This window comes from Pseudophryne corroboree, chromosome 5 (assembly GCF_028390025.1).
Source record: "Pseudophryne corroboree isolate aPseCor3 chromosome 5, aPseCor3.hap2, whole genome shotgun sequence".
Taxonomy (NCBI): Eukaryota; Metazoa; Chordata; class Amphibia; order Anura; family Myobatrachidae; genus Pseudophryne; species Pseudophryne corroboree.
Window position 1 is genome coordinate 119,091,793 of NC_086448.1, and position 25,327 is coordinate 119,117,119.

The 25,327-nt window shown below is 47.4% G+C and overlaps 1 protein-coding gene across 6 annotated transcripts in view; it reads right to left on the minus strand.

Moving 5' to 3' along the window:
* Window positions 1–25,327, minus strand: part of PRTFDC1 (phosphoribosyl transferase domain containing 1) — a 95,611-nt gene that overhangs the window by 12,229 nt on the left and 58,055 nt on the right. For all 6 annotated transcript variants that reach the window (XM_063921630.1, XM_063921628.1, XM_063921629.1 and 3 more), the window contains 2 exons: window positions 15,303–15,349; window positions 1,221–1,297 (listed from right to left, as the gene is read on the minus strand). In XM_063921630.1, the coding sequence (XP_063777700.1) occupies window positions 1,221–1,297; window positions 15,303–15,349 (124 nt within the window). The remainder of the gene's footprint in view (window positions 1–1,220; window positions 1,298–15,302; window positions 15,350–25,327) is intronic.

Consider the following 25,327-nt stretch of genomic DNA (forward strand, 5'->3'; position numbering starts at 1 on the left):
TGTTTTTCTGAGAAGGCCCAGTGGAAGAGTGATCAAGAGTGATGGATTATATATATAACAAACAGTCAATATGTGGCGACAAGTTCGCTACGAGGGTGGGATATCTATTCCAAAGCATTGTTAGAATTAAAATATGATTGTACTTTGCATTCCAACTGTTCATAAAGTAATGGGAATCATACTCTGTTTTGTCAAAAAATGATAATACTTGTACTAATAGCATTCATTAACAATTGTCATAGCTAGTTGAGTAGTGCCATTACAACCTACTGCCAGCAGATGGCACTGTTTCAATAACTTCCAGACAATGTAGGTCTAAAACTACTACAGTATATGATAGAGAATGAGCATCAGCACTGACATTAAAAAATTAGCATACTGTACCATACATGGTTAAATTACATTTCATTTAACCTGTTTAACTGCTACAGAAATAAATAGTGGAAAACTGCTACAGAAACCTGGAGTAGATCATTGTGCCCGAGAGAAAATGGATTATACCAGGAGTTAAGCTATCCTGTTGCTTGCATTGCTATATGAAATCTCTGAAGTTTTCACTGGTCCTTTAGTGGATTATTAGATACATTTGTAATAAAGTGAAAGGATTTTACTTTGTGTGTTTTATACTCGTAGTGCCTAATTCAGAGATATACCCAAACCTGATGGAATACATACATCTTCGATGGCGTGAGATCTGCACGTATGCTGATCTCATTCTGTGAAATCGGTCTCAGTGCCCCAAACGCAGCAGCCTCTCAATCATAGGCAGGGAGGCGGCAGCGTCAGGCAGCGTTACAGGAAATGTGTGTGTGTGTGTGTGTGTGTGTGTGTGTGTGTGTGTGTGTGGGGGGGGGGGGGGGGGGGAATGTCTTAGCCCTTTTTATTGGGCATGCTGAAGCCAGTGACCGGGTTCTTGGACGCTGCTGCAGTGGTTTCAGCAGCGTGAATTTCCCTGTCATCCTGAAGCTTACTCACACAGGTGATCCGATGCTGCACCCACAGACGTAGCAGCAAATCAGAGGAGCCGGCAGGAGACCTCCTGCGGCATTAGCATATTATCTCATAGCCACAGTGTACTAAGACACATCTCAAGTAGGCCCATAGTCTATAAATTTGTAACACAAGCTTTAAAATGTGTAATTGTGTTTCTAACATCACTAAAGTCTCTGGATGTGGCAACGATTAAGATCTAACCCTTCTTGTCAGCAAAGTGCACTCACCTGAAGATCTCGGAAGTGTTCATTGTAGTCGAGGGCATAACCAACTACGAATCGATTGGGAATTTCAAATCCGGTATCTGTAATAAAATGTTAAAAGTCAGTGGTAGATTGTAATACTGGTATAATCATTTTAAAACAATTGGACTAATTACTGGTTCTTTCAATAGGAAACTAGACAAAAAAAATGAATAAAAAATTGTGCAGTTATTGTACACTGTTGGGCACAAATTGGGTGCAATTGCAAATATATAAGATCTCCCCAATAACACAGTGGCGGTTCTAGGGGTGAGCAAGCAGGGCAGTTGCCCGGGGTGCTGCGTTCTGAAGGCGCAGCCAGAGTTACCCTGCTGGAGCCATCTAATTTGATGGTGCCCACCCACTCTTGCCCGCCGCTAACAGCCACTACTAGTGGGTGCCACACTGCCACCTAAGGCAGTTACTACAACTGCACGCCAGGTGGTAGTGATGTATCAGGAACTGCCGTGGCCAAATACATGTCAGAGACGGACAGGAGCCATAGACTCACTGCCTCTGCCACACCTGAAGTGTTTGTGCGCTGTGCAACCACCCATGCCGCAGGAAAAGGGACAGAGTGGAACATTTCCATCACACTAGGGAAGACAGAAGTACAAGTAGTTAGTGACTGTTCCATCACTCAGCAATCTGTTTGTTTAATTGTGCCATTGGTCCCTGTGCAGTCTGTGTGTGCATATAAATAGCTCTACTGTGGTGTAATGTGTATAAGGTATAAGTGATCCTACTGTGGTATAACATGTATAAGGGGCTCTACTGTGGTGTAATGTGTATAAGGTATAAGTGATCGTACTGTGGTATAACATGTATAAGGGGCTCTACTGTGGTGTAATGTGTATAAGGTATAAGTGATCGTACTGTGGTATAACATGTATAAGGGGCTCTACTGTGGTGTAATGTGCATCAGTGATCCTACTGTGGTATAACATGTATAAGGGGCTCTACTGTGGTGTAATGTGTATAAGTGATCCTACTGTGGTATAACATGTATAAGGGGCTCTACTGTGGTGTAATGTGTATAAGTGATCCTACTGTGGTATAACATGTATAAGAGGCTCTACTGTGGTGTAATGTGTATAAGTGGCCAAAGGAAACTTTCACCCTGAGAGCCACAAGCTCTAGAACACACACATTTTGCTATAGATATAAGTCATAACCAATTCTGCATAGGCAGTGTAGCCAACTGCATTTCTTTCAGGACAAATTTTACATTAGTAATTACTTGCTTCTTGCATCTATCTATTTAGATCCAGTAGTAATATACTTACCTACTTTAATTAAAACCCCCTCCTCCTCCCAGATGGGGTTGCCAGGTTGGCACTGCATGGGGGGCATAGCACAGCATAGATGGGGGATGCGCAGGTGTGATGGTGCAATCACGTGAACATGGCCCATTATTCAATACAGAGATTACAGGCATTGCCATCCCTTAGTGAAGTGGACAGCGCCAAAGTGACGCGGGTAGCAGCAGCTCCAGTCCAGGAGACTTTAATACTCTTATGGACAGCAAGAGCACCACCCGAGATTCAGTAGCCTCCTGGCCAATACAGGAGAGTAGGCAAGCCTGCACTTATGACTGCCTGTGCCTGAATGGGCAGTATGAGGTGGTATGCAGGCTTTCTAATGAAGGCTTGAGTACAATAATAAGAATTTACTTACCGATAATTCTATTTCTCGGAGTCCGTAGTGGATGCTGGGGTTCCTGAAAGGACCATGGGGAATAGCGGCTCCGCAGGAGACAGGGCACAAAAAGTAAAGCTTTTCCAGATCAGGTGGTGTGCACTGGCTCCTCCCCCTATGACCCTCCTCCAGACTCCAGTTAGGTACTGTGCCCGGACGAGCGTACACAATAAGGGAGGATTTTGAATCCCGGGTAAGACTCATACCAGCCACACCAATCACACCGTACAACTTGTGATCTAAACCCAGTTAACAGTATGATAACAAAAGGAGCCTCTGAAAGACGGCTTCCTACAACAATAACCCGATTTTTGTAACAATAACTATGTACAAGTATTGCAGAATAATCCGCACTTGGGATGGGCGCCCAGCATCCACTACGGACTCCGAGAAATAGAATTATCGGTAAGTAAATTCTTATTTTCTCTATCGTCCTAGTGGATGCTGGGGTTCCTGAAAGGACCATGGGGATTATACCAAAGCTCCCAAACGGGCGGGAGAGTGCGGATGACTCTGCAGCACCGAATGAGAGAACTCCAGGTCCTCTTTTGCCAGGGTATCAAATTTGTAAAATTTTACAAACGTGTTCTCCCCCGACCACGTAGCTGCTCGGCAGAGTTGTAATGCCGAGACCCCTCGGGCAGCCGCCCAAGATGAGCCCACCTTCCTTGTGGAATGGGCATTTACATATTTTTTGCTGTGGCAAGCCTGCCACAGAATGTGCAAGCTGAATTGTACTACAAATCCAACGAGCAATAGTCTGCTTAGAAGCAGGAGCACCCAGCTTGTTGGGTGCATACAGGATAAACAGCAAGTCAGATTTCCTGACTCCAGCCGACCTGGAAACTATATTTTCAGGGTCCTGACAACATCCAGCAACTTGGAGTCCTCCAAGTCCCTAGTAGCCGCAGGCACCACAATAAGCTGGTTCAGGTGAAACGCTGACACCACCTTAGGGAGAAACTGGGGACGAGTCCACAGCTTTGCTCTGTCCGAATGGACAATCAGATATGGCTTTGTGAGATAAAGCCGCCAATTCTGACACTCGCCTGGCCGAGGCCAGGACCAACAGCATGGTCACTTTCCATGTGAGATATATCAAATCCACAGATTTGAGTTGTTTAAAACAATGTGATTTTAGGAATCCCAAACTACGTTGAGATCGCCCAGTGCCACTGGAGACATCAAAAAGGGGTTGTATATGCAGTACTCCCTTAACAACTTCTGGACTTCAGGAACTGAAGCCAATTTCTTTCTGGAAGAAAATCGACCGGTCGAAATTTGAACCTTAATGGACCCCAATTTGAGACCCATATACACTCCTGCTTGCAGGAAATGTAGGAATTAACCTAGTTGAAATTCTTCCGTGGAGCCTTCCTGGCCTCACACCATGGAACATATTTTCACCTAAGCGGTGATAATGTTGTGCGGTCACCTCCTTCCTGGCTCTGACCAGGGTAGGGATGACCTCTTCCGGAATGCCTTTTTCCCTTAGGATCCGGCGTTCACCCGCCCTGGCGTCAACGCAGCTGCGGTAAGTCATGGAACAGACATGATTCTTGCTGAATCAAGATCCTTTCTAGTATCTCTTGAAGTTCCGGGTACCAAGTTCTTCTTGGCCCAAACCGGAACCCCGAGTATAGTTCTTACTCCTCTCCTTCCTATCATTCTCCATACACTGGGTATGAAAGGCAGAGGAGGGAACACATACACCGACTGGTACACCCACGGTGTTACCAGAGCGTCCCAGCTATTGCCTGAGGGTCTCTAGACCTGGCGCTTCATGTGGGACGCCATCATAACCCCCTTTGGTCTTTCCCAACGGTTTACAAACATGTGGAAACTTCCAGATGAAGTTCCCACTTTTCCGGGTGGAATTCATTTATGCTGAGGAAATCTTCCTAGTTGTCCACTCCCGGAATGAACACTGCTGACAGTGTTATCACATGATCTTTCGCCCAGCGAAGAATCCTTGCTGTCATTGCCCTCCTGCTTCTTGTGCCGCCCCGTCTGTTTACGTGGGCGACTGCCATGATGATGTCCTACTGGATCAGCACCGGTTGACTTTGAAGCAGAGGTCTTCCTAGGCTCAGAGCATCGTAAATTGCCCTTAGCTCCAGTATATTCATGTGGAGAGAAATCTCCAGACTTGACCACACTTCCTTGGAAATTTCTTCCTTGTGTGACTGTTCCCCAGCCTCTCAGGCTGGCATCCGTGGTCACCAGAACACAGTCCTGAATGCTGAATGTGCTGCCCTCTAGAAGATGAGCACTCTGCAGCCCCCACAGAAGAGACACCCTTGTCCTTGGAGACAGGGTTATCCGCTGATGCATCTGAAGATGCGATCCGGACCATTCGTCCAGCAAATCCCCCTGAAAAGTTTTTGCGTGAGATCTGCCGAATGGAATCGCTTCGTAAGAAGCCACCATTTTTCCCAGGACTCCTGTGCATTGATGCACTGATACTTGGCCTGGATTTAGGAGGTTTCTGACTAGGTCGGATAACTCCCTGGCTTTCCCCTCCAGGAGAAATACCTCTTTCTGGACTATGCCCAGAATCATTCCTAGGAACAGCAGACGTATCATCGGAAAACAGCTGCGATTTTTGGAATATTTAGAATCCACTCGTGCTGTCGTAGAACTACTTTAGATAGTTCTTTTCCGACCTCCAACTGTTCTCTGGAAACTTGTCCCTTTCAGGATATCGTCCAAGTAAGGGATAATTTAGATGCCTTTCTTCTTTTAAGAATCATCTTTTCGGCCATTACCTTGGTAAAGGCCCGGGGTGCCGTGGATAATTCAACGGCAGCGTCTGAAACTGATATTGACAGTTCTGTATCACGAACCAGAGGTACCCTTGTTGAGAAGGGCAAATTTGGACATGGAGGTAATCCTTGATGTCCAGGGACACCATATAGTCCCCTTTTTTCCGGTTCTCTATCACTGCTCTGAGTGACTCCATCTTGATTTGAACCTTTTTATGTAAGTGTTCAAAGATTTCAGATTTAGACTATGTCTCACCAAGCCGTCTGGCTTCAGTACCACAATATAGTGTGGAGGACTAATACCCTTTTCCTTGTTGTAGGAGGGGTACTTTGATTATCACCTGCTGGAAATACAGCTTGTGAATTTTTTCCCAATACTGCCTCCTTGTCGGAGGGAGCCGTTGGTAAAGCAGGCTTCAGGAACCTGCGAGGAAAAAATGTCTCGACTCTCCAATCTGTACCCCTGGGATAATACTTGTATGATCTAGGGGTCAACTTGCGAGTGATCCCACTGCGCGCTGAGACTCTTGAGACTACCCCCCCACTGGTGGAGGGCTTCTTTTCCTGGGAAGGGGCTGCCTGCTGCAGTCTACTTCCCTTTCCTCTATGTCTGGGCAGATATGACTGGCCTTTTGCCCGCTTGCCCACATGGGAACGGAAGGATTGAGGCTGAAAAGACAGTGTCTTTTTCTGCTGAGATGTAACTTGGGGTAAAAAGGTTGGATTTCCCAGCTGTGGCCGTGGCCCCCAGGTCCGACGGACCGACCCCAAATAACTCCTTCCCTTTATACGGCAATACTTCCATGTGCCGTATGGGATCTGTATCACGTGACCACTGTCGTGTCCATGACATCTTCTGGGAGATATGGACAACGCACTTATCTTGATGCCAGAGTGCAAATATCCCTCTGTGCATCTCGCATACATATATATAGAATGCATCCTATTAAATGCTCTATATCAATAAAATATTTTTAGTCAGGGAATTCGACCAAGCCAACCCAGCACTGCATCTCCAGGCTGATGGCGATCGCTGGTCGCAGTATAACCACCGTCTGTGTGTATATACTTTTTAGGATATTTTTCCAGCTGCCTATCAGCTGGCTCCTTGAGGGCGGCCGTATTTGGAGACGGTAACGCCACTTGATAAGTGTGTGAGCGCCTTATCCACCCTAATGGGTGCTTCCCAACGAGCCCTAACTTCTGGCGGGAAAAGGTATAACGCCAATATTTGCTATCGGGGTAAACCCACGCATCATCACACACTTCATTTTATTTTATCTGATTCAGGAAAAACTACAGGTAGTTTTTTCACTTCCACATAATACCCTTTTCTGTGGTACTTGTAGTATCAGAAATATGTAACAGCTCCTTCATTGCCCTTAACGTGTGGCCCTAATGAGGAATACGTTTGTTTATTCACCGTCGACACTGGATTCAGTGTCCGTGTCTGTGTCTGTGTCGACCGACTGAGGTAAATGGGCGTTTTTTATAAAAAAAAACCCTGACGGTGTTTCTGAGACGCCTGGACCGTTACTAATTGTTTGTCGGTCGTCTCATGTCGTCAACCGACCTTGCAGCGTGTTGACATTCTCACGTAATTCCCTAAATAAGCCATCCATTCCGGTGTCGACTCCCTAGAGAGTGACATCACCATTACAGGCAATTTCTCCGCCTCCTCCAGCATCGTCCTCATACATGTCGACACACACGTACCGACACACAGCACACACACCTGGAATGCTCTGACAGAGGACAGGACCCCACTAGCCCTTTGGAGAGACAGAGGGAGAGTTTGCCAGCACACACCAAAAAACGCTATAATTACATAGGGACAACCTTATATAAGTGTTTCTCCCTAATAGCATCTTTATATATATATTTATATCGCCAATTTGTGCCCCCCCTCTCTGTTTAAACCCTGTTTCTGTAGTGCAGTGCAGGGGAGAGCCTGGGAGCCTTCTCTCCAGCCTTTCTGTGAGAGAAAAAATGGCGCTGTGTGCTGAGGAGATAGGCCCCGCCCCTTTTACGGCGGGCTCGTCTCCCGCTCTTTAGTGAAGTTTGGCAGGGGTTAAATATCTCCATATAGCCTCTGGGGGCTATATGTGAGGTATTTTTAGCCAGTATATAGGTTTACATTTGCCTCCCAGGGCGCCCCCCCCCAGCGCCCTGCACCCTCAGTGACAGCGTGTGAAGTGTGCTGAGAGGAAAATGGCGCACAGCTGCAGTGCTGTGCGCTACCTTTAGAAGACTGTCAGAGTCTTCAGCCGCCGATTCTGGACCTCTTCTAACTTCAGCATCTGCAAGGGGGCCGGCGGCGCGGCTCCGGTGACCATCCAGGCTGTACCTGTGATCGTCCCTCTGGAGCTAATGTCCAGTAGCCAAGAAGCCAATCCATCCTGCACGCAGGTGAGTTCACTTCTTCTCCCCTCAGTCCCTCGTTGCAGTGATCCTGTTGCCAGCAGGACTCACTGTAAAATAAAAAACCTAAGCTCTCTAAGCAGCTCTTTAGGAGAGCCACCTAGATTGCACCCTTCTCGGCCGGGCACAAAAATCTAACTGGAGTCTGGAGGAGGGTCATAGGGGGAGGAGCCAGTGCACACCACCTGATCTGGAAAAGCTTTACTTTTTGTGCCCTGTCTCCTGCGGAGCCGCTATTCCCCATGGTCCTTTCAGGAACCCCAGCATCCACTAGGACGATAGAGAAATGGGGGTAATTCCAAGTTGATCGCAGAAGGATTTTTTTTAGCAGTTGGGCAAAACCATGTGCACTGCAGGGGAGGCAGATATAACATGTGCAGAGAGAGTTAGATTTGGGTGGTTTCTTTTATTTATGTGCAGGGTAAATACTGGCTGCTTTATTTTTACACTGCAAATTAGGTTGCAGATTGAACACACCCCACCCAAATCTAACTCTCTCTGCACATGTTATATCTGCCTCCCCTGCAGTGCACATGGTTTTGCCCAACTGCTAAAAAAAAAATCCTGCTGCGATCAACTTGGAATTACCCCCTATGTGCGGTAACATGCAGATCCGGAATAAGACGCACCTTACACCTAGGAAAACTGTATTATTGGCAAAAGCTACTGTTGCTCACTGCATTGCATCTCAGCCTCTGTCAATGGGTGGGAATACACCATTATTACAGCCAAATCCTTATTATTAACTAGAGTTACTTATATAGCACCAGCAAATTCCTTTGTGACCCCATAGTCACAGTGAAGAGTGACATATACTAGTAAACAATACAGTTTCCCTTGTTTTTACATTATGCTCTCTACGAATACAGGTGCATTTTTTTTAAATCTGTGTGTCCCTTTAAATCCCCATAATTAAAATTTACAGTTTTATATTAATAGATGAAATGTATGAAGAACCCTCCTTAACAAATATGGTTTTGATAAATTGAGAGGAGTTTTGTTATTTGCTTGCTCTGATAAAATCATCTTCTGATGGAAGTAAAATATGCTGACGGCGCGCTAATCTCTCTCCTTCCTCCGCTGCTTATAAAAATGCCACTACCAGCAATACACAGTTCTGCCTTGAGGGCAAATTGCATGACTAGAGCTAGGACTGGCCCTGCATTTACTAAGTAAGCCAGCAGTTTGGCAGTGTGTGCGTCTGGTGGCTTGGGGGAAAACAGAAAGCATATAATAAAATCATTGAAGAATGATTCAGTGGAGATCGCATTACATGTTTCAGTATAATGTGTTTTATACGGCTACACGTCAGTAAATCTATGGTGCTACTACGTTTTCACAAAAATATTTCACTCAAAGTTATTGCACATATCCTACCATGTTGTATCATAATCTGTCCACATGGGGCAATGTTCCATTGAAGCCTAAAGTTAAAGTTTCACATTGCACTGCCCAATATTACATATTAATTAAACAATCTGCAGAAAAACCCTCCTGGGGTGGTGTTTAGGGCTAACCCTCCCCCCTAGTACCTAACCCTAACACCCCCCCTTCCCCCTCCCAGGCGCTAACCCTAATAGTTACCCCAATACTTAACCGGCGGGATGTCGGCTGTCTGTGTTACGGCACCGGGTTCCGGTGTCAGTCACAGGACCACCGGCATCCTGTCCATCGGGATGCTAAACACATCCGTGAGAACACACCAGTCACCCATGCAGTAGTATGAATGGAAATATTCTAATGGACAGAAAATGTATCCATGGAATTCTTGGTATGTCTTTTTTCCCCACTGAAATAAAGAAAATAATAATAACAGCAAATCTATTATTATTTTCATTGTTGGAAACTGCTCTGGCTGTGGGGAGTACAGAGCTTCCAGCCAAAGTATGAAAACAGACAAGAGGAGCGAGTGTGGCTCACAGGGGATACTAGGACTTTAGCTAGGGAGTAATAATAATAGTAATAATTTTATTTATATAGCGCTCTTTCTCCAACAGGACTCAAGGCGCTTTACAGATATCAAAAACAATGCACATGATACAGAGGATTTGAGTAATACAACAATAGATAAGCCACACAGACATAAAAGAAAACCTGGAGCACACAGAAAGCATAATGCAGGATTGGTGTAGGCATTTTGGGTAATAACTTCCAAGAGTTGTGTATTCCACCCTCATAAGGTACCAGGTGCGGCAGCCATCTTGGGCGCTCAGCGTAGGATTACCCAGGGTGGAATAGTCCACCCCTAGAAGAGATGACACAAAATGGGGGCGATTTCAGAGTCCTACAGTTCAGAGTAGGGTTCCATCAAAACCATCAGGCCTATGTATTTTTCATCCCATCCACAAGTGTACCATATGGGGCAGCCATGTTGGGCGCACTTTGAAGGTTACACTGTGGGAGGTGAGCCATGCAAGGGCCAAGTTCATATATGGGAAAACTGATGCTTATGTAGTAGTATGATGTACCCTGCATGTAGGGCACAATGGAAAGGTGTGCAATCAGTGGAGGTAAACAGTAGAGTAAGGAGCATAGATAGGGGTAGGGTAGGTTCTAGTAGATGTGGGTTTTCAGAGAGAGTTTAAAGATTTAAAGGTCAACGTAGGGGTATATTTACTTAAGTGCAGGTTTATAGAAGTGGAGATGTTGCCCATAGCAACCAACCACATCTCCTATATAATAGCCCTATTCTGTGACCTTGTGATTCATTTTCTAACGCTGGGCGGAGTTACAACACTGGGCGGAGTTAGTCAAATGAGTCACAGAGATCTGGCCAAATCTACAGGAGACTAGGAGCAGAAGCAGATAGCATGGGCATTGGGCATGGCACAGGCAGGGGTGCATACCTCCCAGCTTAACGCAGGAGCTTTCTCCAGGCAGAAGGAGGGAAATACACTCGGCGAAAAGGGGGCGTGGCTTCACGGGAGGGCCCCGTTTTCGTCAGTGAGGGGGCATGCCCAGCGCTCTGTGAGCTGCTGGCATGCTCCCAGGGGCTGATTATGAGTCCGGGGGGCACAGGGCACTTGTGACAGGGGAGCCCTATCTCATTGCTGTGCCTGCTGTGGGTTGGGGGCGTGGTCTAATCGCGCCCGGGCGGCCACGCCCCCTTATGCAAATTTCGATTTTTATTTTTTTGATGGGATTTTGGCCCCTCAGCTAGGGCTACATCCAGAGGAGGTGGTCGCTCCCCCTACACACCCGCACAGGGAGAAGAAAGCAGGGAGACTGCTGCCTCCCTGCAACACCACAGACCTGCCAATACGCAGCAGCGTGTGCTGACTGTAGCACAATGCTGCTGTTGCTGGCAGGACGGGGGAGCTTCTGAGCTGGAACAGAGCTACTCGAGCCAGGGGGCCCCCTAAAACTGTGGGGCCAACGGTACGTACCCCCTGCCCCCCCCCTCTTAATCCGGCTCTGCTGCTGGGACCCCCCCCCTTAATCCGTACCCCCTGATGCCCCCTCTCCCTCTGTCTCCACTATTCACCGCTGCACTGCTAAGCAGAACAGCGAGTACAGGAGCTTTCCAACTGACCCTCCCCCCCATCCCCCCCACCACCGCGGGACACTGCGACCCGCGGGTGGGACAGCGGGACAGACCCCAAAAAATGGGACTGTCCCGCGAAAATCGGGACATTTGGGAGGTATGGGGGTGTGTGAGGGGTATGTCATACAGACAGACGGGCACCGGCTCACTGTGTGCTTGACCCCCCACATCGGCATACTCAGCATGGTCTCTTTGGTGCGGAGGAGCGTCACTTTCTGGCACACTCCACGCTTCTTAGCTGCAGTTTAGTGAAGCACCTGCCGCTGTGCAGGTTCCGTACTGCCTCTGTTATCTCCAGCCCCAGAAACCCCACCGCTAGCTGCAGCACTGCCACCCGCAGTGAGGTGCGCCCAGCTCCTTCACACACTTTAGCTGGCGGGTAGCGCTGCAGAAATCCGAGCTGCTTGCAGGCTCTGGCCCACTCTTCCCTCCAGCCGCAGCGTCTCCTGGGAGCTAACCAGTCACTCCCAGTCTTCCCTTACCACAGTGCCCGGAAGCCGTGAGGTCCGCGCCACGTGCATGCTATGACCCCCTCCTCCCTCCAGCCGCAGCATCTCCTGGGGGCTCATTTCCAGTCTCACCTTACCACAGTGCCCGGCAGCTGCGCGAGTTCTGCGGTGTGTGACTGAGGAGGGGGGGAGGGATGCGGACGGGCAGAGGAAGCAGGAATCCAGCCTGAGAGAGTCAGCCATGCCAAGTCTCCAGCAGCAGCAGATCCCAACAGGTTGGAGTGGAACAGCAGCAGCCAGCAGCAGTGACTCCGGTAAGACACATCTGTCTGTCACCACTGTTTTGTCCCTAATACCAATCTCTCCCGTGCCCTGTGTTCTGTCATGTCCCTGTCACCCCTGGCCTTGCCCTGCCACCCTTATCCTGGCCCTTTCACCCTTATCCTGGCCCTGTCACCCTTATCCTGTCCCTATCATTTCTGTCCTGGCCCCGTCACCCCTGTCCTGGCCCCGTCACCCCTGTCCTGGCACCATCACCCCTGTTCTGACCCTGTCACCACTGTCCTGGCCCCGTCAACCCTGTTCTGACCCTGTTACTGCATACCCTCCAACTACCTTTTATGGCATATACAGTACCCGCAGCGCCTCCAGACCTCTCCCCAATGCACCACACCTCCACACCTTCCCCTCCACCACATGCAGCACTCCACCCCTCCCCCACATGCTGTGCCTCCAGACCCCCTACACCACCCGTGGCTCCCACTCCTCCACCCCTTCACCACCCACAGCACCTCCAGGCCCCTTCCACCATTCACCCCCCTTATATGTCTCCCCCCACACCTGCCCCCCTCCACCCGCAGCATCTGCAGACACCCTCCTCCATCAGCGGTCCCCCCCTCACCCACCCCTCCCCCACCAATGGCACCCCCGCACCTGCCCCTCCACCACCTGCAGCACCTCCGGACCTCCTTTCCCATCCGCCGCAACACCCGTACCTGCCCCTACCCTACCCATGGTGCCTGCGGTCCCCTACCCCACCCCCGGCACTCCCGTCCCTTCCCATCCCACAGCACCTTCGGAACCCTTCATCCATCCACAACATCCCCACACCTGCCCCTCTCCCACCCGTGGCACCCCTGCCCCTCCCCCACCTTCAGTGCCTCCGGACCCCTCCCCCATCTGCATCCCCCACTCCTCTGCCCCTCCCCCACGCGCAGCACCTCCCGAACCTTCCCCATCCGGGCCCCACCCCCACTTCTGCCTCCCCTCCACCCGCAGCATCTACAGACACCATCCGCAGTCCCCCCCGCACCCGCTACATTCTGTACATCGTGCCCTGCAGGTGCTGTTCACGCCGTCGCAAGGGGCTGCGCCTCCTTCACCATCGCACGCCCTTTCATTGTGCAATATTTAACCACTAACAAAGGAATGCAGGTAATACTCCATATAATACAAATATTGAACCCCAGAAAGGCATGCAAGGGTTAAGGGGGCGTAGCCCCTTGCGACGGTGTGAAGAGCGCCCGTAGGGCGCGATGTAGCACCTAGTTCTACTTATTTATCTAGCACCTTCTAGAATACAATAGCTAGAATCTGATTAGTTGGCATGGGCAACATCTCCACTTCTTTAAACCCGCACTTTAGTAAATATAACCCTTAGAGTATTATCAGTAGGGGTTTGGTATGGAATCTAAGAGTATTTGTTATTTATTTATTTATTACCAGTTATTTATATAGCACACACATATTCCGCAGCGCTTTCCAGAAAATATTTGGCCATTCTCATCAGTCCCTGCCCCAGTGGAGTTTACAATCTATATTCCCTATCACATGTTCACGCACACACATTCACGCTAAGGTTAATTTTTGTTGGGAGCCAATTAACATACCAGCATAGTTTTGGATTGTGGGAGGAAACCGGAATACCCAGAGGAAAACCACGCAAGCACGGGGAGAATATACAAACTCCACAGTTAGGGCCATGGTGGGAATTGAGCCCATGACCTCAGTACCATGAGGCAATAATACTAACCATTACAATGTCCGTACTGGTGATTCAAATATCTGCAAAGGTGGCAGAGCAACATCACTCCATATACTATGGTGGTGAGAGGTAAAAGGCGCAATTCTGTGCATACTATGTGCTGACGTTACCAGCGTCCCTACGCCATTCAGACGACATATTATGACCACTGTTAAGTGATTGGGACTGAGCACTACAGGGAGTATTTTGAGATGAGGTATGAGATGTATGAATTTATTGTGTAGCTGAGAATAAACCATTTACATTGGATTCTGAAAGATATGGGGAGCTGTGTAGGATGCTGAGAGACGAGAGATCGGTCTTGCCGCTGCACAGGATGGACTGAGCTGGGACAGATGGGTGTGGGGAATGCCAAGTAGGAGAAGGTTGCAGTAGTCAAGGCGGGAGAGGATGATAGAATGGATAGATATGACTGCATCTTGGGAAGGAAAAAGGCGTACTCTAGCACTGCAAGAGAGATTGTACTATATGTTACTAAGCTGGCTCCTCACGTTGTGATAAGCCAATGAATTTGTATAAATGGTAGACACACTTAATTTATTTTTGTGGGTGTCATTTTGTATGTTTCATCATATGTGACAACAATCAGTGGAAACGTGTACTCTCGCGGCCTTGTTTCGCTCTCCACGCTTCAGGCAAGGTGGCTCGCTTCGCTACAGCTGCGCTCGCCACAGGTTACTAATCCCAATCGTAGTCCACGTGGATGGGAAATCAAGCAAAAGTTGTGAAAACGTGTAAAAGAAAACAAAATAAAAAAAATTGTGTCAACAATTTGTGCGGCGAACACTGTCACGTTCACCCTTTGAACCTGGCGACCATAATGCACGTCGACCTTTCATCTCACAAACTTTTGTACCTGTTGACCGATCATCCGGATACCATACTGAATGGCTATCCATGTGTGGTCATTGACTCATGTCACCTGTAGCCACCTACAAAAACCAATCATGTTCTGCGGTCAGGTGTTACTGTTAGGCGTCCACCTGTTACATTGTATTTAGTAGAAGTCCTTCTGGCCGGCAGTTATGTGCCCCTGGGCACTATATCAGTGCCTCCTAATATTTACACCTATGCAGAATAAACAGACACGAAGTACAAGGGAACGGCACATTCTGTGTACAAATGATCTCTTTGGAAATGACTCACAGTCTGGTCTGTATTTGTTGTTATCTTCAGATCTTTTCACTAACAAGCTGGAAGCAAAACAGATGACAGAGAGAGTGATTAAATAGGATACGTTTCTCATATAAAAAGCAAATAAACCCAACAAATAAAAAAAGAGTGCTTAATGGTTAGTAAAGAAAGACTACGTTTTCTGAATGCACTGGAGACACATCTATTTAAAACATGTCATTGTATTATCTTATTTAACATGTTCAATCTATTTAGACTTCTCAAATAAGCAAAACGTAATCAGATTAAATAAATCATTGTAAATCCTGCTGGAATAAAAGCTTTATCTTTAATAATAAAGCCTGATTACAGTGTACATGAACAACATTCTACGTGTGGCGTTTGAAGAAAAAAAAGATGCCTTCTGCCAGTATCACAGATCCAAGTGCTGTTTCCGAAGAACAGGGCCGGATTAAGGGAGGGGCGACAGGGGCAGCCACCCCGGGCCCCCCACACATTAGGAGCCTCCGACACTGCTTTTTCAATCGGAGAGCAGTCTGCCTCCGGCGGCTCAGCTCCTCAGTGTACAGTCCGTGTCATGGGATAGTGAAGGGAAATCCAGCATCTGCTGCTCCAACGCGCTGTCCCTGCTCAGGCTGCTGCTCCGTGAAGTGTGTGTGTGTGTGTGTCGCGTGGAGGGCAATCGGGGGGCGGGGGCTTTGGCAGCAATTTTAGTAGTGGAAGCCCCACCCATCCATTGCCCTGGACCTCCACTAGCCTTAATCCGGCACTGCCAAAGATATAGCATCAGTTCAGCATCAGTTGCAATGGCCACAGTCGCGTCGCCCATCTGAGCAGTGCCGGCACTAGCCGCTCAGCAAGGTCTGCAAAGCAGGGAGGCGCCTGGCACTAAAGGCGCTCTTCCTGCTCTGCTACTGTACCTTGCTGATGCGCAGTGTTGGTGCCAGCTGCCGCAGCCTGCGCCTTTCACACCATGTGACATGCAGAAGCGGTGCCGGCAGCATGAACACAGGATCCTCGGTCTCCTCCTGTGTCAGAGCCCTCCCCCTTCCCTGTCCGTCTTGCTCCTCCCCGTTGCACATGTCAAGCTGGGAGGAAGGAGTGTAATCCCCACCTCCTCTCTTTGCTCCCCTCTCACAGCAGTCTTCAGCAGCACCGCCCCTCCCCTGAGTCCCCTCTCATCAATGGTGGATTCAGGACCAGGTAGGGAGAAAGGGCATATTAGTGGGTGTGTAAAGTGACATTTTACTGTGTGCTGGGGAGGGGAGGATAAAGTGAAATATTACTGTGCACTGGGGTCGGGGGGAGGGGAGGGGAGAGGAGAGAGAAAGGGAGGGAGGGGAGGATAAAGTGGAATATTACTGTGTACGGGTCGGGGGGAGGGGAGAGGAGAGAGAAAGGGAGGGGAGGATAAAGTGGAATATTACTGTGTACGGGTCGGGGGGAGGGGAGAGGAGAGGAGAGAGAAAGGGAGGGGAGGATAAAGTGGAATATTACTGTGCACTGGGGTCGGGGGGAGGGGAGAGGAGAGAGAAAGGGAGGGAGGGGAGGATAAAGTGGAATATTACTGTGTACGGGTCGGGGGGAGGGGAGAGGAGAGAGAAAGGGAGGGAGGGGAGGATAAAGTGGAATATTACTGTGTACGGGTCGGGGGGAGGGGAGAGGAGAGGAGAGAGAAAGGGAGGGGAGGATAAAGTGGAATATTACTGTGCACTGGGGTCGGGGGGAGGGGAGAGGAGAGAGAAAGGGAGGGAGGGGAGGATAAAGTGGAATATTACTGTGTACTGGGGTCGGGGGGAGGGGAGAGGAGAGAGAAAGGGAGGGAGGGGAGGATAAAGTGGAATATTACTGTGCACTGGTGTCGGGGGGAGGGGAGAGGAGAGAGAAAGGGAGGGAGGGGAGGATAAAGTGGAATATTACTGTGTACTGGGGTCAGGGAGAGGAGAGAGAAAGGGAGGGAGGGGAGGATAAAGTGGAATATTACTGTGCACTGGGGTCGGGGGGAGGGGAGAGGAGAGAGAAAGGGAGGGAGGGGAGGATAAAGTGGAATATTACTGTGCACTGGGGTCGGGGGGGGGGGATAAACTAGTATGTTACTGTGTGCTGGGGTGGGGGGGATAAAGTGGAATATTACTGTGTACTGGGGTCGGGGGGAGGGGAAACTGGTATGTTACTGTCTGCTGGTGTGGGAGGGGGGAAGATATTACTGTGTACTGGGGTCGGGGGGATAAAGTGGTATGTTACAATTGTGCTGGGGTGAGGGGGATAAAGTGGAATAATAGGATTTTAATACCTACCGGTAAATCCTTTTCTCTTAGTCTGTAGAGGATGCTGGGGACACTTCAAGAACCATGGGGTATAGACGGGTATCCGCAGGAGACATGGGCACTTTAAGACTTTGAATGGGTGTGAACTGGCTCTTCCCTCTATGCCCCTCCTCCAGACTCCAGTTATAGGAACTGTGCCCAGGGAGACGGACATTTCGAGGAAAGGATTTATTGTTAAATTAAGGTGAGATACATACCAGCTCACACCACAAACACGCCGTACAACATGGCATTTAACAGAAATCCAGTCAACGCCATGAACAATGTCAGCAACAGGCTGACTACAACAGAAATACAACCTGTGTGTAACATAACCAAAACTTAGCAAGTAAGAACTGCAGAGTCCGCACTGGGACGGGCGCCCAGCATCCTCTACGGACTAAGAGAAAAGGATTTACCGGTAGGTATTACAATCCTATTTTCTCAGACGTCCTAGAGGATGCTGGGGACACTTCAAGAACCATGGGGTTTATACCAAAGCTCCAGAACGGGCGGGAGAGAGCGGATGACTCTACAGCACGGATTGACCAAACATGAGGTCCTCATCAGCCAGGGTATCAAACTTGTAAAATTTTGCAAAAGTGTTTGAACCCGACCAAGTAGCAGCTCGGCAGAGTTGTAATGCCGAGACTCCGCGGGCAGCCGCCCAAGATGAGCCAACTTTCCTGGTAGAGTGGGCCTTCACTGATTTCGGTAACGGCAATCCAGACGTAGAATGGGCCTGCTGAATCGTATTACAGATCCAGTGTGCGATAGTCTGCTTGGAAGCAGGCGTTCCAGTCTTGTTGGCAGCATACAGGATAAACAGAACTTCCGTTTTCCTAAGTTGAGCCGTTCTGACGACATAAATCTTCAAGGCCCTGACAACATCGAGAGATTTTGACTCCGCGAAGGCATCAGTAGCCACTGGTACCACAATAGGCTGGTTCATGTGGAATGATGAAACCACCTTCGGCAGAAATTGTTGATGAGTCCGCAACTCTGCTCTATCTTCATGGAAGATTAAATAAGGACTTTTGTGAGACAAAGCCGCTAACTCAGACACCCGCCTTGCGGATGCTAAGGCCAATAGCATGACCACTTTCCAAGTGAGAAATTTCAACTCAACCTTCTGTAATGGTTCAAACCAATGTGATTGAAGAAAATGCAACACCACGTTAAGATCCTATGGTGCCACTGGGGGTACAAATGGAGGTTGGATGTGCAAAACTCCTTTCATGAAAGTCTGAACTTCTGGAAAGGAGGCCAATTGTTTTTGAAAGAAAACAGATAAGGCCAAAATTTGTACTTTAATCGAGCCTAACTTTAGGCCCGCATGCACACCTGCTTGCAGGAAATGGAGAAAATGCCCTAGCTGAAATTCTTCCGTAGGAGCCTTCTTGGATTCACACCAAGACACATATTTTCTCCAAATACGGTGATAATGTTTAGACAATTACTCTTTTTCTAGCCTGAAGAAGTGTGGGAATAACTTCACTGGGAATACCCTTTTGGGCTAGGATCCGGCATTCAACCGCCAAGCCGTCAAACGTAGCCGCGGAAAGTCGTGGTACACACACGGCCCCTACTGTAACAGATCCTCTCGTAGAGGAAGAGGCCAGGGATCTCTTCTGAGTAATTCCTGAAGATCTGGATACCAAGCCCTCTTTGGCCAGACTGGGGCAATGAGGATCACCTGAACCTTTGTTCTTCTTATGATCTTCAGCACCTTTGGAATGAGTGGAAGCGGAGGGAACACGTACACCAACTGAAACTGTTATGCACACCAGTGCCAGCAGGAATGTACTGGTGTCTGAACGGAGAGGGATGCAAAACAAATGAACTCACAGACAGACTGGGAAATATGACATTACATACATAGAAGGTGATAGGGTAACAAAATAAACACAAAGTGAACAAAGGCTAAGAAACCTAGTATTAGGAATGCTCAGATGGAAAGAAGCGAGATGTTGTGATTTAATACGTAGAGAACCCGAAATGCTGTTGCTAAGGGCAACAGCAAAACCCTAAAGGGTTACCAACGGGTGTGGCAGTAAACTCCTTGGTCAGAGATGGAATAATAGACATAAGGAGAGTCTCCACAATCCTATACTTCCTAGTATTAGGAATTAGGAATGCTCAGATGGAAAGAAGCGAGATGTTGTGATTTAATACGTAGAGAACCCGAAATGCTGTTGCTAAGGGCAACAGCAAAACCCTAAAGGGTTACCAACGGGTGTGGCAGTAAACTCCTTGGTCAGAGATGGAATAATAGACACAAGGAGAGTCTCCACAATCCTAGTCCTCACTTGCAGTGCACTGGTTCAGCTTACTGCCACTAAACTGACACCTGAACACCTTGCACAGTGAGAAAGGATTTTGGCAGGCAAGTCTGAGAATACAGCCGCAAACTTGCTAGATTCACAGAGTAGCAAAAGAACCCCAGCAGGTTAAACGACTGACTCCAGTCTTACTGCTAGGTCTGGATTGGCAGAGTGTAATACCAAATCCCACGGCCTATTTGCAGTAAGCAACAAACAAATACAAAGTTTACACAGTACTACGGTAGCTAGCTTTCAGGAACTGACTAACCAACAAAGATTCAGCAGCATCTGCCTAACCTGAGAAGAGGGTTTATATAGCAGGTGCTGTCCACGCCCCACTCAGACCTCACAGACTGTGAGCACAAAAACCAGCACCGGATCCCCTGCCGTGCACAGAGCCTGTAACCACTGCACAGCAAAAGACCCGAACCGGAGTATCAGCTACGCTCAGGTTACTCCGCTAGCACTTGTCTCCCGGTTGCCATGACGACGTGGCAGCACAGAGCAGGAGACCCTAACAGAAACACCCATGGTGTTACCAGCGCGTCCACCGCTATTGCTTGAGGGTCCCTCGACCTGGAACAATATGTCTGAAGTTTCCTGTTGAGGCGAGACGCCATCATGTCTAGTTGAGGAATTCCCCAAAGACTTTTCACTTCTGTGAAGACCTCTTGATGTAGACCCCACTCTCCTGGATGGAGATCGTGTCTACTGAGGAAGTCTGCTTCCCAGTTGTCCACTCCTGGAATGAAGATTGCTGACAGAGCGCTTGTATGTCTTTCCGGACCAGCGGAGAACTTTTGTGGCCTCTGCCATTGCCGCCCTGCTCTTTGTTCCGCCCTGGCGGTTTATGTGCGCTACTGCTGTTATATTGTTCGACTGTATTAGGATGGGCAGGTTGCGAAGAAGACGTTCCGCTTGAAGAAGGCCGTTGTAAATGGCCCTTAACTCCAGAACGTTTATGTGTAGACAAACTTCCTGGCTTGACCATTTTCCCTGGAAGGTTTCCCCCTGTGTGACTGCTCCCCAGCCTCGGAGACTCGCATCCGTGGTTACTAGGATCCAGTCCTGGATCCCGAACCTGCGTACCTCTAGGAGGTGAGAGCTGTGCAGCCACCACAGGAGTGAGATTCTGGTCTTGGAGGATAGGATTATTTTCCGGTGTATGTGCAGATGGGATCCGGACCACTTGTCCAATAGGTCCCACTGAAACACTCTGGCATGTAATCTGCCAAACTGAATGGCCTAGTAGGCCACCACCATCTTCCCCAGCAACCGAGTGCATTGATGAATTGATACTCTCGCTGGTTTCAGAATTTGTTTGACCAAACTCTGAATTTCCAGAGCCTTCTCTTCGTGAAGAAAAACTCTCTGTAATTCTGTGTCCAGAATCATTCCAAAAACAACAGCCGCTTCGTCGGATTCAACTGTGACTTTGGCAGGTTTAGGAGCCAACCATGTTGTTGCAGAACTGTCCGGGAGAACGCAATGTCCTGCTCCAGCTTGTCTTTGGATCTCGCCTTTATCAGGAGATCGTCCAGGTAAGGGATAATTGTGACTCCTTGCTTGGGAAGGAGAACCATCATTTCCGCCATTACCTTGGTGAAAATCCTTGGAGCCGTGGACAGACCGAACGGCAATGTCTGAAATTGGTAATGACAATCCTGAGTAGCAAACCTCAGGTAAACCTGATGCGGAGGATATATGGGGATGTGTAAGTAGGCATCCTTTAAGTCGACCGACACCATGAAATCCCCTTCCTCCAGACTGGAGATCACTGCTCGGAGAGATTCCATCTTGAATTTGAATTTTCTTAGGTAAAGATTGAGGGACTTTAAGTTCAGAATTGGTCTGACCGAGCCGTCCGGCTTCGGGACCACAAACAGGCTTGAATAGAAGCCTTTTCCCTGTTGTGGCAGGGGAACCCTGACAATAACTTGATTCAGACACCTGTTCGGAAGAGAAGCTGGTAAGGCTGATTTGAAAAAACGTTGAGGGGGAACGTCTTGGACACTATTTCTAAAATCCATGGGTCTAGGGCCGAACGAGCCCAGAATTGACTGAAGATCTTGAGACGTGCCCCCACCGGTGCGGACTCCCGCAAAGGAGCCCCAGCGTCATGCGGTGGATTTGGCAGAAGCCGGGGAGGACTTCTGCTACTGGGAACTTGCCACGGCCGGAGATTTTTTACCTTTTCCTCTTCCTCTATTAAGGTTGAGGGGAGAAGAAGAAGAGGAAACTGTATGGTTGACGCACTGAAAAAGAATGCTTTATTTTAAAACGTAACCTTTATTAGATATATATTAAATTATGAATTATTACTCTGACTACAGTGAAACATAAGAGTTAAAATCAGACAAACTAACATATATGTGAAACCTTAAAGATAGGAAATTGTGAATAAAGAAATTTAAAAGGCGTGTCCGCGTGTATTCTGTACGTATGATACTGATAAGTTTATTAAATCTATTCAAATGAATCCGAGAGGGTCAGTTTTGTCCTATGTATACCTGTTCAGCCACCAAATTTATCTCATAAAAATTGGCCACAGGTATAGAAACTGTGAATATCACTCGGTGTATGTGTACACATTATTTGCACTAGAGAAGGGGTTAGATACTGTATATCATTAATTATCCCCGTTATGTCTCAGTATATTACATTCGCGAACCAGGCTCGGCTGGGGAGTGGGTATCTCTTTCAGGCAAGGTAAGTATTAGCTCGCACTCACTGTCTCAGCTGAAGAGTAGGTATCTCTTTCAGATAGAGTGGATATTAATTCACACTCATTATCTCTATTCATGCACAAATACACATTCCTGGGGCATATGTGAGGGGAAAGGTTGTATTAGGGAATGTAGCAGTCCCAATCTCGTGTGGATCTTTAAAGGATGTGGAAATCCCTAATTTTTATCCAATTCCACATGTATTAACAACCTAATTATATTTTACATATTCCATTATACCAGACCAGCTTAAGATCTTTCTCTATTAGGATATTCTATTCATAAATATACAGCTGTGTCATTCAGGGAGATTGCGCTCCTCTAGGAATATGTATCAACCCCATATAACGTGACCCTTATAGTGTTTCATAATATAATTGTGCAGATGGTAACTAATATCTTAACACAGTGGTGCTGGTAAAATTTGTAGCCTCCACAATTACCACACTCTCCCAATAATATTCACTGCTTTTCAATTCAGTATTATGTCTAATCAGATAGCCGTCCTCTGGTTGTTAGATCTTCCCAATAGGAATCAGTCAATACCAGCGTATAATATTTAATACATCAGTTGCTATCAGTATATGATACTTAAAGTATCTGTTGCAAACTCTAGTGTTTATCAGCATATAGTGTTCAGAACAGCAGCTGATGTCAGTTTAAATGCTTGGAGTCTTTATTTATAGACTCTGCTAGTAAGTATCTTATTCTCAAGTGTGTCATATTGAGAGCATCAGCGGCTGTCAGCAGATGGTGTTTGAAACATAGTTGCAATTTGTGTTACTGAGTATCCTATCTTCTAATACAGACAGCCGAATACAGTTTCTCTAGTGGATAACCACCCTTATAATATGAGTATCACTACGAACTATAACATAAAATATCTAATGCACATTGTTTTATAACATGTCTAATACACGCGGGCACGCTCAGCCCTACACGCGTGTTTCACTGCACTGAACGGCAGCTTCGTCAGGGAGCAACCTGTATTCGGCTGTCTGTATTAGAAGATAGGATACTCAGTAACACAAATTGCAACTATGGCCCTCATTCCGAGTTGTTCGCTCGCAAGGCGATTATAGCAGAGTTACACACGCTAAGCCGCCGCCTACTGGGAGTGAATCTAAACATCTTAAATGTGCGACCGATGTATTCGCAATATTGCGATCAAAACCGAGTTAGCAGTTTCTGAGTAACTCCAGACTTACTCTGCCTGTGCGATCAATTCAGTGCTTTTCGGTCCCGGCTGACGTCATAAACACACCCAGCGTTCGCCCAAGCACTCCCACCGTTTCTCCAGACACGCCTGCGTTTTTTCCGGAAACGGTAGCGTTTCCTGCCACACGCCCCTAAAACGCCGTACATCCGCCCAGTAACACCCATTTCCTGTCAATCACAATGCGTTCTCCGGAGCGACGAAAAAGCCGTGAGTAAAATTACTTTCTTCTTAGTAAAGTTACTTGACGCATGCGCAGTGCGAACATTACGCATGCGCACTAAGAGAATTCTCACTGCGATGCGATGAAAAATACCGAGCGAACAACTCGGAATGAGGGCCAATGTTTCAAACACCATCTGCTGACAGCCGCTGATGCTCTCAATATGACACACTTGAGAATAAGATACTTACTAGCAGAGTCTATAAATTAAGACTCCAAGCATTTAAACTGACATCAGCTGCTGTTCTGAACACTATATGCTGATAAACACTAGAGTTTGCAACAGATACTTTAAGTATCATATACTGATAGCAACTGATGTATTAAATATTATACGCTGGTATTGACTGATTCCTATTGGGAAGATCTAAGAACCAGAGGACGGCTATCTGATTAGACATAATACTGAATTGAAAAGCAGTGAATATTATTGGGAGAGTGTGGTAATTGTGGAGGCTACAAATTTTACCAGCACCACTGTGTTAAGATATTAGTTACCATCTGCACAATTATATTATGAAACACTATAAGGGTCACGTTATATGGGGTTGATACATATTCCTAGAGGAGCGCAATCTCCCTGAATGACACAGCTGTATATTTATGAATAGAATATCCTAATAGAGAAAGATCTTAAGCTGGTCTGGTATAATGGAATATGTAGAATATAATTAGGTTGTTAATACATGTGGAATTGGATAAAAATTAGGGATTGCCACATCCTTTAAAGATCCACACGAGATTGGGACTGCTACATTCCCTAATACAACCTTTCCCCTCACATATGCCCCAGGAATGTGTATTTGTGCATGAATAGAGATAATGAGTGTGAATTAATATCCACTCTATCTGAAAGAGATACCTACTCTTCAGCTGAGACAGTGAGTGCGAGCTAATACTTACCTTGCCTGAAAGAGATACCCACTCCCCAGCCGAGCCTGGTTCGCGAATGTAATATACTGAGACATAACGGGGATAATTAATGATATACAGTATCTAACCCCTTCTCTAGTGCAAATAATGTGTACACATACACCGAGTGATATTCACAGTTTCTATACCTGTGGCCAATTTTTATGAGATAAATTTGGTGGCTGAACAGGTATACATAGGACAAAACTGACCCTCTAAGATTCATTTGAATAGATTTAATAAACTTATCAGTATCATACGTACAGAATACACGCGGACACGCCTTTTAAATTTCTTTATTCACAATTTCCTATCTTTAAGGTTTCACAT